The sequence below is a fragment of the Schistocerca cancellata genome, chromosome 4 (assembly GCF_023864275.1).
Source record: "Schistocerca cancellata isolate TAMUIC-IGC-003103 chromosome 4, iqSchCanc2.1, whole genome shotgun sequence".
Taxonomy (NCBI): Eukaryota; Metazoa; Arthropoda; class Insecta; order Orthoptera; family Acrididae; genus Schistocerca; species Schistocerca cancellata.
Genome location: NC_064629.1, coordinates 131,100,921 through 131,113,931, shown reverse-complemented (window position 1 = coordinate 131,113,931; position 13,011 = coordinate 131,100,921). Strand labels below are relative to the sequence as shown.

The 13,011-nt window shown below is 38.9% G+C and overlaps 1 protein-coding gene across 1 annotated transcript in view; it reads right to left on the bottom strand.

The window, feature by feature from the left end:
- The window catches only part of LOC126183923 (dystrophin, isoforms A/C/F/G/H-like), a gene marked incomplete at its 5' end in the record, with an annotated part of 927,096 nt that overhangs the window by 831,127 nt on the left and 82,958 nt on the right, over positions 1-13,011 (bottom strand). Inside the window, 3 exons of the mRNA XM_049926269.1 lie at positions 4,774-5,009; positions 5,608-5,789; positions 10,753-10,944. Of these exons, the coding sequence (XP_049782226.1) occupies positions 4,774-5,009; positions 5,608-5,789; positions 10,753-10,944 (610 nt within the window). The remainder of the gene's footprint in view (positions 1-4,773; positions 5,010-5,607; positions 5,790-10,752; positions 10,945-13,011) is intronic.

Here is a 13,011-nt window from a genome sequence, read left to right as displayed (position 1 = left end):
CAACTGCTGCTCAGATTGCTGCTTCTGGTGCAATATGATGCACCAGAGCCATACACCGAATACAATGGTCTTTTTTCTCGACAGTGCCACATGGATTTTTGGAGCCCAGTCTTCTTGAGACTGTATATTCTTGTAACCATTGCTGTCAGCAATCATGTACAGTGGCTACATTCCTGCCAAATCTTTCTGCAGTATCTCCAAAGAAACATCCGGCTCCTCATAGCCCTATTAACTGACCTCATTCAAGCTCAACGAAGAGCTGATAATGGCGTCTTTGTCACTGCAAAGGCATCCTTGACTAACACCAACTCACCAAGTCCAGTCTCAAAGGTATCTAAGACTCACAACCATTACAGCATTTATTTAAAGTGAACTAGATTTTCATCCTCACAGTGGCACTATTAATAACACTATTATGTAACTGGTGTGAAATTTGAAAAAACATCACCTTTTAGATGTAGGAACATGCCTACCAATGCCTACCACCTTATGCTTATGTTACACAACAGTTCTTTGTGTTACGACCCCCCCCCCCCCCCAATATGAGTTGGAGGCATCACAACCCCCCAATATGAGGTGGAGGCATCAGAATTGTTGCTCAGTCTTTCTTAAACACCAGTTCTACAAATTCATCCATTTGTGTTTCATGAGAATGATGTTGCCATTCTTCCAAAGACACTCATTTCAGTTCCACAATTATTTCCATTACACTTTCATGCAGGCAGTACTGAACTTTTTAATCTTTGCAGAATGCCTCTGAATTTTTTGATGTCTGTTTTCATGCCTATTTGAAAGGACTCCAAACCGCAGAGCAGTACTGTAGAATAGGTCACATTAGTGTCACATCAGTATCCTATCGGCAGTTTCTTTTACAGATGGACTGCACTTTTCCATAATCAGGTCTTATATTTGCCTTCAAGTGCTCATTCAGCTATAGTATTACTCTTAAAGTTATAGACAATGTGACATGCACCAGAAGTTTACCACTTGTAATTGGATACTTTGAGGTACTTTCTGTTTGTTAATGGGCATTATCTTACAATTACTCACATTCAAAGGGAAAACTGCTACTCAGTACACAAAGTGGAAATACTGTTGGATTCATTCAACATTTCCTTACAGCCATCTACTAATTATACTTTCCTTCTGACAACAGTATTGTCAGCAAAGAGTTTGAGTGGCAACTGACTGAAAAATTGTGTATTTACCTTGAGAACATAAGCAGGTTTTTGAGCTTACACCATTCATTGTACTGCAGTGGGTTCTATAAGTTAACAAACTTTTGAGACCATCACATATTTATGAAGATAGGCAGTACAACCACATTTTGGTTGTAGTTCAAACTTTCTTGAGACTGAGAACCTTATGTCCACAAATCAGCATGGTTTTAGAAAGCATTGGTCGGGCGAAACTCAGCTTGCCATTTTCTTACATGATATACTGAGAACTACAGATAAAGGGCAACAGATAGATTCCATATTTCTAGATTTCTGGAAAGCATTTGACACAGTGCCCCATTGCAGGCTGTTAACAGAGGCATGAACATATGAAATAAGTTCACAGATATGTGAATAGCTGGAAGACTTCTTAAACAATAGAACCCAGTATGTTGTCCTCAAAGGTGAGTGCTCATCAGAGATGAGGGTATCGCCAGGAGTGCCTCAGGGAAGTGAGATAGGACAGGTTGTTGTTCTCTATGTACGTAAATGATTTGGTGGATAGGGCGGGCAGCAATCTTCAGCTGTTTGGTGATGATGCCATGGTGTACAGTAAGTTGTCGAAGTTGAGTGACTGTAGGAAGATTCAAGATAATATGGACAAAATTTCCAGTTGGTGTGATGAATGGCAGCAAGCACCAAATGTGGAAAACTGTAGCTTAATGTGGATGAGTAGGAAGATCAAACCTTTCATGTTCAGATACAGTAATATTAGTGTCTTGCTAGACACAGTCAAATTGTTAAAATATCTGGACATAACATTGCAAAGTGATACGAGGTGGAACTAGCATGTGAGAACTGTAGTAGAGAAGGCAAATGGTCAACTTCAGTTTACTGGAAGAATTTTAGTAAAGAGTGGTACACCTGTAAAGGAGACTGCATGCGGGATGCTGCTGCGACCACCTATTCTGGAGTATTGCTTAAATGTTTGGGATCTGTACCAGGTCAGATTAAAGGAAGACAATACAGCAATTTAGAGGCAAGCTGCTAAATTTTGTTATTAATAGATTTGAACAAAATGCAAGTATTATGAAGATGCTACTGGAACTTAAATGGGAATCCCTGCAGGGGAGGTGATGTTCTTTTCAAGAAACACTATTGAGAAAATTTAGAGAACCGGCATTTGAAGCTGACTGCTAAACGATTCTACTGCTGCCAACATACTCTGAGCATAAGGACCAAGAAGATAAAGTACAAGAAATTAGGGCTCATATGAAGGCATACGGGCAGTCATTTTTCCCTCGCTCTATTTGTGACTGGAACAGTAAGGGAAACAACAAGTAATGGTACAGGGTACCCTCCGCCATGCACAATACGGTGACCTGCAGAGTATTTATGTGGATGTAGATGTGTTAATTCTTTGAGATAAGATAATTTGCTTCAAGGAACATCATCAGATACAGGGGTATGTAATTCTTTGCATCTGTTTGCATACCCTTCTTATAAGCAGGAGTGACTTTCTCCTTCCAGTTGTGCAAGACTATTTTTTATACAAGAGATTCTCATTAAATATGAGCAAGGAAGGGGGCCAATTTTGCGATTTATTCAATGTAAAGCCTAACACAAATTTCATAAGGACCTGGTGCCTCATGTATCTTAACATTTTTTACATATTTACTGGGAATTATCATTTCAATGCCTCTCATTTGTAAGTGTACGTAACAGTCAAGCATTGGCACAGTGGCAGCACCTCCATGTATGAATACATTTCTAAATGTGGAATTAAATATTTCAGCTTTTTCTCAGTTGTCTTCAGTTTCCATACAGACCAGTTCACAAGAGCCTGAATGGATAGTTTTGATAGATTAGTTGACCTTTCAGAATTTTGATAAATTTGTTGACCTTTCAGAAGTTCAAATTTTTCTGGGATTTTTCTGATAGTTATTCTACCTGGGGCTGACTGGTAAGTTGTAAGCTAGACAGCCCTTCTTACTGATGCACAAGTTGGTGTTCAGCATTACTTCTCAAGACTGTTTTCCATATATAAGTAATGAATGTATAGTTTTTCATGTTGATTACACTCACTAAGTAGTTTGATTATTTCAGTGCTATCTAATTTAGGCAATCTTTGAATGACTCAATGACCAATATATCTGAATCTGGAGGCCAGTGGGAAATTTGATTATTAATACAAGTTATGGGAGTCAATAATTGCTTGTCACACTTGTCCATGTAAGTTCACAGTCAGGTTAATTTTGAACCTTGCTAGATTTAACCCCTCTGGTTGTTATCACAAAACTTTTTTCACAGGGGGCCTAATTATCTTTGTGATATGCATTCCATGTGTTGCTGAATATTTCTACTTTCCACCTTGCATTTCAGCTAGCTCTCTCAGTTTCTAGTATTATTTGAGGGTGATCACTTTCTTGGAGAGTGGTGAATTTTTAATCTCAAAATTTGATATCCAAATTGTTTCCTAGATGGCCATTTTTCATCTGGCAATCCCAAAGTTTTGCAGAATAATAATAATAATAATAATAATAATAATAATAATAAAAGTGTATTCCACACATATTCTGCTTTGCTGATGACTGCTTCTGATGTACTGTGCATGCCTGACTTAACCAGGCTGATTCTACAAGCCTCCACCCTGCGTCACAATTTGAGGAAGATGAAGATAAGATCACCACAAAACTGATAATGCTTCTGCTTCATACACTCCTTCACCCTCCATCCTTGAAATGATACTGCAAAGCAAAAGCTGTGCTGGAACACTGTAAGTAGGATAGTTGTCTTCAGGAGTTCTGACAGTATATGAAAATAATCATTAATGGTCCCAGATCGCAGTTGACAGATGTTGTTGGTTACAGTAGGTTCACAGTCTGCAGCTGCCTGCAACCCATTCTCAGTATCTTGATCAGCAGGGTGCAGTGCTTCAAATATCTTCATTAAGCCATCTGTCACATTTATCTTTTCCCATAAAACAGTTCCAGATTGGGGCATAACCTGTCAGCCACCTTCATGTGGCTTCTTGATACAGGATCAGGGTTCTCTGTCATCCATGCAGGCAAGAAGAGAAATTGGCAAACTCTGCTATGCTTTGGTGACAACAGAAGGTCACCTTGCTATTAGTCTACCAGTGCAAGTTGCAGTATACATATGAAGCCAATCAACTGTTGTGAACATAGCCTGCAGCTGACTGTGGGGAGCAGTCATCTACTCCATAAAGTAAGTACTAACGAACTACTTCTCATCTCTTCCACCAAGAAGCACATAATCAACTAAACTAAGATATACAAAATAATTATTGAAATTACTTTCAGTGCTTCTGGTGCTAATTAGAGCCTACAACTGGAGAACCAGGACACTATTTCTGATACAGTATAAGAAAAAATTATAATAAAACTCTGAATTCCTTTTAATTTCCTGTTATTTCTATGAAGGAATTCTGCCAATAACATAGTTCACATAAAAGAATTTGAATATTACTAATAATATGATTTCTAAATGAGTTATGTAGAGACAAGAAGAATACAAGTCATCTTTCTAAATAACTGTCAGTACACTTTATTTTATTTTATATTTATATGCTGCTTTACTGACTGTCTAAGCTTACCACTCTCAGGACTATTGTCGTCAACAACCACCACCATGTGTGACAGTGCATCAACCACCTTCTGCTGTGCACACAAATCGTTCTGCAGTTCACGATGACGTTCTATCTGCTCCTGCAGAGTTTCAGGATCATTTGCAACTTCAGCCATGTGTGAAATGCGATCTTCTGTGTCTGTCAACCATTGTCTCAGTTGATCTAACTGTTGCTGCTGCAGTGACATCAAGAGTTCATGGATCCTGTAAATCAGAAACCTCTTTGTTAGGATACAGCAAACAATTTGAAACTCGTTAGTCACTCCACAACTCGTGTGTTATCACTTATACTTTATAAACTGAGTCATATATACTAAGTAAAAATAAGATGCGACTGTAGGCAGCATATTTTCACATTGGTAGAGTGTAGACAAAATTAATTAACTTTCTTTGTCCTAGTGCACAAAACAACTAAATGAAAAGAAAAGCCTTAAGAATACATGACAAAGTTTTTTGTTCAAGAGGGCGGAGTCGCACGGAGAGGGGAGAGCTGTGGTTAATTTCCTATTTAGGCACCCATATTTAGGTTTAACACGGTTTCATTAAATCACTTCACACAGATGCTGAGATGGTTCTTTGGAATCGAATATGGTCAGTTTATTTCCTCTTGTTGTCTCAATCTGAACTTTGGCTCCACCTGTACTGACCCCATTGTCAAAGGTGTGTCGGACCCTATTCTCCCTTACTTTCTTTTTAGTATCATTATTATTTTTCAGGTAAGCTAAATTTAATGTCTTAAAAAAAAAGAATGCATCTTTGGTAAATATAAGATGATAATAACAAGAGTAAACACAAAACAAACCTTGTTTGACGTTCCATAGCTTTGATCCTTAGATCCTCCCAACGGGAATTAAGTAGTCTCATTTGTACCCTCACTTCATCTTCTTCGTCATGAGACAAACCACCTTCAGAAACCATATGGGCTCCTTCTTCTAGGACTGCTCGCACACCTTCCTGATGGCCAGCCAGTTCATGCAGAAATTCCTGTATACATTAATTTCTTTTTAGTCTTTTTTACTGGGGTGAATCGAAGTTTTCTTTCCAATGAATTTTCAGTGGTAATATTAAGCTTTCTCTAATGACAAACTTATCGTCAATTGATTCAATTACACTGGTGTACAAAATTAAAGCAACAAACTAAAATTTTGCAAGGCTGCATTTATTTTGCCACAAAACAGTATAATCTGGTGATAGTAAAGTAGAAACAATATAAATAATACACAACATAAACAACTGCAACATGCATAATGGTAGACAAAGATGTTCTTCATTTTCTCCAACTTAACAGATTTACACACACATTCTGACAACTCATTAATGTGCTCACTCTATGGGGTGTGACTACCTCTGGCACCAATACAAGCCTGACAAATGATGGAGGATGCTGTAAATGATGCCATAAATCTCATATTGGAGCACTGCTCGCACATCTTTGAGAGTGGTTGGTGAGGGCTGACGTGATGCAACCTGTGTCCCTAGTGCATCCCAAACATGCTCTAGAAGATTCAAATCAGGAGAGCGAGCAGGCCATGCCATGCGTGCAATATCTTCCATTTCCAGGAAAACATCAACCACCCGCGCTCTATGAGGTTGAGCATTATCGTCCAGCAATACGAAGTCTGGACCCACAGCACTCGCAACAACTGCACATTAGGTCCCAAGATCTCAACATGATATCTGACAGAAGTTAAACCTTGCTAATTTAACCATACAATTTCAGAAAGAGGTGCTTGAGTGGTCAACATAATCCCTGCCCACACCATTAGGAATCTTCCTCATTTCAGTCTCTTTCCACAATGGTTGGGTCCAGAAATCATGTTCCATGTTCACTCCAGATGCGATCCAAACCAAATCAGGACTCATCTATGAAAAGAACACTGACCCTCTGTTCAACCAAACAGGTGGCATGTTGACGGGTCCACTCTAGAAGTTCCCTTCTGTGAAGACACTTCATAGATTGATGTTACATGTGGTCAGCTCCATCCTGGTCTTTGGGATACAGTTTCACTCTTCATAAATCATTGCCACATCCAAAAAAACAACAGAACAATTCACATTAAGCCATCAGGCCACCCTCAGTGTGCAACTGTCCTGCTTCCATTCTTCCCATGGCCCTCATCCACAGAAAGCCTAACAGGCATCTTCTCTGTGCCATACTGCACTGTCTGTGACTGTGTACACAGCGATTGTGGATGTAAGACTACCCGGTAAACACCATTCCATTTGGTAGGTGCCCTGATGTCATCGTTGGCATGGTTTTCCATTGACCAGAATGTCATCATCTGTGCAGGACACAATTGTACAGACATCTGTTGACAGTTTTGTATTATTAAAAAGCCAGAAAAAAAGTTACTCTGGCATATAAAATTAGTTACTAAATGTGTAAGAAAGATAAGGAATAGTACAGTTTGGTAAGGACATAAATGTAAAAGGGACAACTGCAGGAAGAGATGGTAGAAGTTAGACTCTCATTAAACATGTAGTTCACATAGGACTAGTTGATGCAATGTAGTAATAGACAACAAGAAAAAAAGTATCTCTTTCATGAAACCAGAGACTTACGGCTCTAAAATGAATGAGAAGAATGAAGTACACCGATTATTGTAGTTTTTACACCTGTTGCTACAAATAGCTGGACCCTGGGTAAAGTGTTGGGTACCCACAGAACCTGTTATCCAACAATATTATAAAAAGGATAGATAGCGGCTCACTTTCAAGATGATACAATGTGTTGCAGACAGGTACAATGAAAAGACTGTTACACATCGAGCTTTTGGCCAAAGCCTTCTTCAGAAAGGAAACACACACACACACACACACACACACACACACTCTCTCTCTCTCTCTCTCTCTCTCTCTCTCTCTCTCTCTTTTATTTTCACCCAAGCAAGCATACCTCACACACACACATGACTGCTGTCTCTGGCCACTTGGTGTTTCCCCCTTTCTGAAGAAGGTTTTGCCCAAAAAACCAATGTGTAATAGTCTCCTTGTTGTGCCTGTCTGCAACTCAAAATGTCATCTTTATGGTCAGTAGTAATCTGTTCTTTTCATAATACTGTTGATACTTAAATCTGTTTATCAGTTGTACTGATCAATAACGTACAAATGGTGAAAGTTATTGAACACAGGCAAAAATATAGCTACCTATTTCCATGTAAACTAACCATTAATACATGCCAACTCCAGAAGAGCAATGTTCTCAGCATAATTACTTATCTCTCTCTACAATCTGTGATTATGCATACCAAGAATATCTGGGCACCACAAACTTAATCTGTAACAACTGTCAGTTTTCAACATTATTGAATAATCATGTCACATTTTTATCAACCAGTTATAGTAGATTCTCGTTTAACCATCTTTCAAGGCACAGAAGAATGGCCAATTTGGTTTAACACAATTTGAATTAATGAGCTTTTTTGTAAAAATATATGACTATTGAGTTTATTTTTTCTCTCGTTATGGGTACCAATAAAATAGAATGCTCTATTTTCATCAACAAATAAAATTAACTACACTGTATATGTACAACATTATTTCTGGCATTTTTTTAGCTGATGAAGTATTTGTGAAATGCTTGTCATCATTTTTTTGAAGACCATACAATTACAGGCATATTGTGAGACAGTACTGTACCCATTGAATTAGTGTGTCATGTAATACAATAAAAAGTAATCTTAAGAAACCCCTTAATATACTGTTCTTTAGCACACTTTAGCAGACTATCCAGAACACGTTCTGTTCACAACATATCCATTACACATTTTACTTCTATACATTAATAAAAAAAAAAAAAATTCTTGTCAGACTGTTGTTCATAATCTTACGGCATTCTCTGAAGATACAACATCCAGATCAGCCTTAAATGCCATGGAAGTGTCAGAAATTGTTGCATCTCTCTCATGAACGGCAAATGCAGCTGCAATGTCAGCACGGTGTGGCAGTGTCATATCTTCATGTCCCTCCTCAGAAGATGGCAGTAAAGCATTATCATTCTCTTCTACTTCATCAGCAGAACTGATGACTAGTTCTTCAGGAGCACAGATGTTGTCTGCCTGCTTCCATTCTTCCATAATGTTGATACAAGGAGTGAGCCAACCAGATATAAGCCTGTAGAAGTGCAGCATCACAATACAAAGTTGTATCCACATTATGAGATAGTTCATATGTTGGATTGTTGGTTTTCTCTTCAGTTCCAGCAGCATTATCAGTTGCTGTCCAGATCTTCTTAAAATAGTTAGTTATGACGTCTGTTGTAACTTCATTCCAAGTAGCAGGTAAGTTGCAGATAGCTTGCAGTACATTCCGATGTGAAACCGTTGCCTGTAGTTCGATTGCAAGGATGACAGCCTTAACACGTTAGCATCTGTAATTTCATTTCATTGAAGTGATAATTCGTTGATCCAATAGCTCCAGATGACTCATGGTGTCAGCTAGTAAGAAGACAACTTCTATGTTCAGAAGTCACAGGTCATCAAACTGATGTGCCACACAGTGATCCAATGCTAGAAAAATATTTCTCTTCCTTGCAAGAATTTTTTTGTTGAACCTTCAAGGGACAGCTATCGAAGAGAAATTTGGTATTCCAGGCTTTATTGTTATTCTCGTAGCGGCATGACAGACTGAACAGGTTCACACTTTTAAAACAATGTGGATTTTTGTATTTTCCTATCATTAATGGTTTAAGCCTCTTAGAACAATCTGAATTAAAACACAAGACCACTATCAGTCTCTCTTTGCTGCACTTTTCTCCATGAAATTTTTCACCCAAGACATGTGTTTTTCAGACATCAGCTTATGAAAACTGGTGGCTTGTCCAATATTAAACACATATCTTGGGTGATATGACTGAGAGAGCTTGGATTGAAATCCCCACACCAACTCATTGGCATCTTTCTCTTTCACACTAAATGCCTTCCCCCAGACACTGAGAGCACTTATTTTATGCCTCTTCTGAAATGCCACATATACAGTGTAGTTAATTTTATTTGTTGATGAAAATAGAGTATTCTCTTTTACTGGTCTCCATGAAAAGAGAAAAAATGAACTCAATTGTCATATATCTTTACAAAAACTGAGAAATGCCCTTTTCTGTGGACACTTTCATGAGCCTTTTCTTGAAGAATGGCATAGCCAATGGAATATGCTATGAGTGGACATGTTCAAACTGTTCAAACAGCAAATCCTTCACTTCATGTTTGGCTGGACTCATGCATTTGCTATTGCTGCTAAATTAACATCTTGCCAAACTTGGCTCTATTATCTGTCTTGGACTTATTTGTGATGAAAGAGCAGACTTTGGGATCTGAAAGTGTTCTGCAACCTGTGTTTTAGTCTTCTCACCACTTTGACCACATTTATGTAGAATTTGCTGCTTTTGTTTTACTGTCAGAGCATTATTAGCTCATTTTTGCTTTGGTGACAATGAACCAGACAGTTGGCTACATACGATTCTTTTTCACTGTTATACATCTGTGATGTATTACAACAGATTTTCAAGTCACTCAATACGACTGCAATGTCTTCTGAAGCAGCCTGAGAGACCAGCATTCCAATTCCCGCATATCAATTTTTTTAGCTGAACTCCTTAAAACCAGAGAAAATAAATAGTTTTGTCTTGGCAAGTACTTACAAGGAATGTCCAATAAAAATTATATAACCAAGCAGTAATAAAGAAAGTAATGGGATATTTTATACATGAAAGGGAAGAAAACGATCACAAAAGAAAATGTGTTGGAAGAGTACAGAAGATGAAAGTATTTAAGTGAAATATCCAGACAATACAAATTTTATTTTCCTTCTTTCACTTATTATGTGATGGCACGTGTGTTAATATCACATGATGATGTCACAGTACAGTTAATAGGAATATTATTCTACACTTGACTCAACAAGATTAAAAAATATGAGTAAATTCATCTTGTATACTAGTCAGTAAACTCACCTCATGTGCATGAAACTGGGATTTGACTGTTTCTAAATCACCAGCCAACACAGGTGACTGGCTAAGCTTATCCTCAGCTTCTAGCAGCCATGTAAGAACTTCTTCCAGGGCAACTTGGTAACCTCCCAATTCGACAGACACATTTGTTGCGAGGCTGATAGGTCGGGATGGTGGAGCACTAAATGGTAGGGCCTGGTAATAAAAAAATAAGAAACAGGGACAGTGAAATATTAGTCTGTGTAAAATAATGCTGAAACATACCAACACAAGAACTATAAATACTAAACTAAATTCAACATTTGCCGACTTGCCACCGCATCATCTTGTGCTGTGTTGTCAAGTGGTGAATTGCGTGCCTAGAACCATCGAGGTCATGGGATCAAATCCTGATTGGACCACAAATATTTTCAGTCTACCATCAATTTACCTTTACTTCTCAGTGAGAACTTGCCAGGAAGGACACATGGTTTAGACTCCAAGTTAAACAGTAGGTCCCCTTTGCCCAGTTCAATAACTGGAGTAGATTAGGGACACACAATTCATCAATGTGGCATCCAATTGAAAGATTTGCATTTGAGCACTGAGCCACATAAAAATTTTAATTATTCTCTGCTACACAGCATTAGGTGTGGATCCAAGAAGGGGGCCACAACCCCTAAAAGTAAATTTTAGTAGATGCATATATATTTTTACACATTTCAGTTTCCAAAATACTCAGATAATTTTGTGAAAACAAAATAGCATATAAGCTATGACTCTCAAAAATGGCAAGTTATTCTAGAACTTACTACACTGAAGAGACAAAGAAACTGGTACACCTGACTATAGTGTAGGGCCCCCGTGAGCATGCACAAGTGCCGCAACACGACGTGGCATGGACTCGACTAACATCTGAAGTAGTGCTGGCGGGAATTGACACCATGAATCCTTCGGGGCTATCCATAAATGCATAAGAGTATGAGTGGGTGAAGATCTCTTCTGAACAGCATGTTGCAAGGCATCCCATGTATGCTCAATAATTTTCATGTCTTGGGGGTATGGTGGACAGCAGAAGTGTTTATACTCAGAAGGGTGCCTGGAGGCACTCTGTAGCAATTCTGGATGTGTGGTGTGTCACATTGTCCTGCTGGAATCGCCTAAGTCCATCGGAATGCACAGTGGATGCAGGTAATCAGACAGGATGCTTACGTACACGTCACCTGTCAGAGTTGTATGTAGATGTGTCAAGGGTCCCATATCACTCCAACTGCACATACCCCACACCCTTACAGAGTCTCCACCAGCTTGAACAGTTCTCTGCTGGCATGCAAGGTCCATGGATTCATAAGATTGTCTCCATACCCATACACATCCATCTGCTCGATACAATATGAAATTAGACTCATCTGATGAGGCAACATGTTTCCAGTCATCAACAGTCAAATATTATTGTTATCAGGCCCAGGCGAGGTGTAAAGCTTTGTGTTGTGCAGTCATCAAGGATACACGAGCAGGTCTCCGGCTCTGAAATCCCATATCGATGATGATTCGTTGAATGGTTCACATGCTGACCCTTGCTGATGGCCCAGCATTGAAATCTGCAGCAATTTGTGGAAGGGTTGCACTTCTGTCACATTGAACGATTCTCTTCAGTTGTCGTCGGTCCCATGAAATGGTCATATGGGAAAATTCCCACTTCATTGCTACCTCGGAGATGCTTCGTTCCACCACTTGTGCACCAACTATAACACCATATTCAAACTCACTTAAATCTTGATAACCTTCCACTGTAGCAGCAGCAACCGATCTAACAACTGTGCCAGACACTTGTTGTCTTACTAAGTCGTTGCTGACCACAGAGCCATATTATACCTGCTTACATATATCTGTATTTGAATACACATGCCTTTACCAGTTTCTTTGGCACTTGAGTATAGCTATGCTGAACACTGGATATTTTTCAGTTGCTCGTGTGAGAGCCCGCTCATGTTCCAGTCCAGTTAAGTCACATAAGCAAATGCTGACCTACCTGCTGTAAAAAACAAAGTGGCATGTTACGTGAGTCCATAGATACAGCCAGCAGACCATAGAAAGCTGTGTAAGGGAAGGAAGAAATGAAAAGACCCTCCACTAAAGAAGGGAGATAAACTAAATTCCTGAATGTAGGAGAAATGACTGAAAGAAATCGCATTCCCCTCATTTACCCACTCATACAGTCATAGTTTGCAGACCATTGTTCACAGCCTTTGTGCTCAGTGAAATACTAAGCTTGTGAAAGCA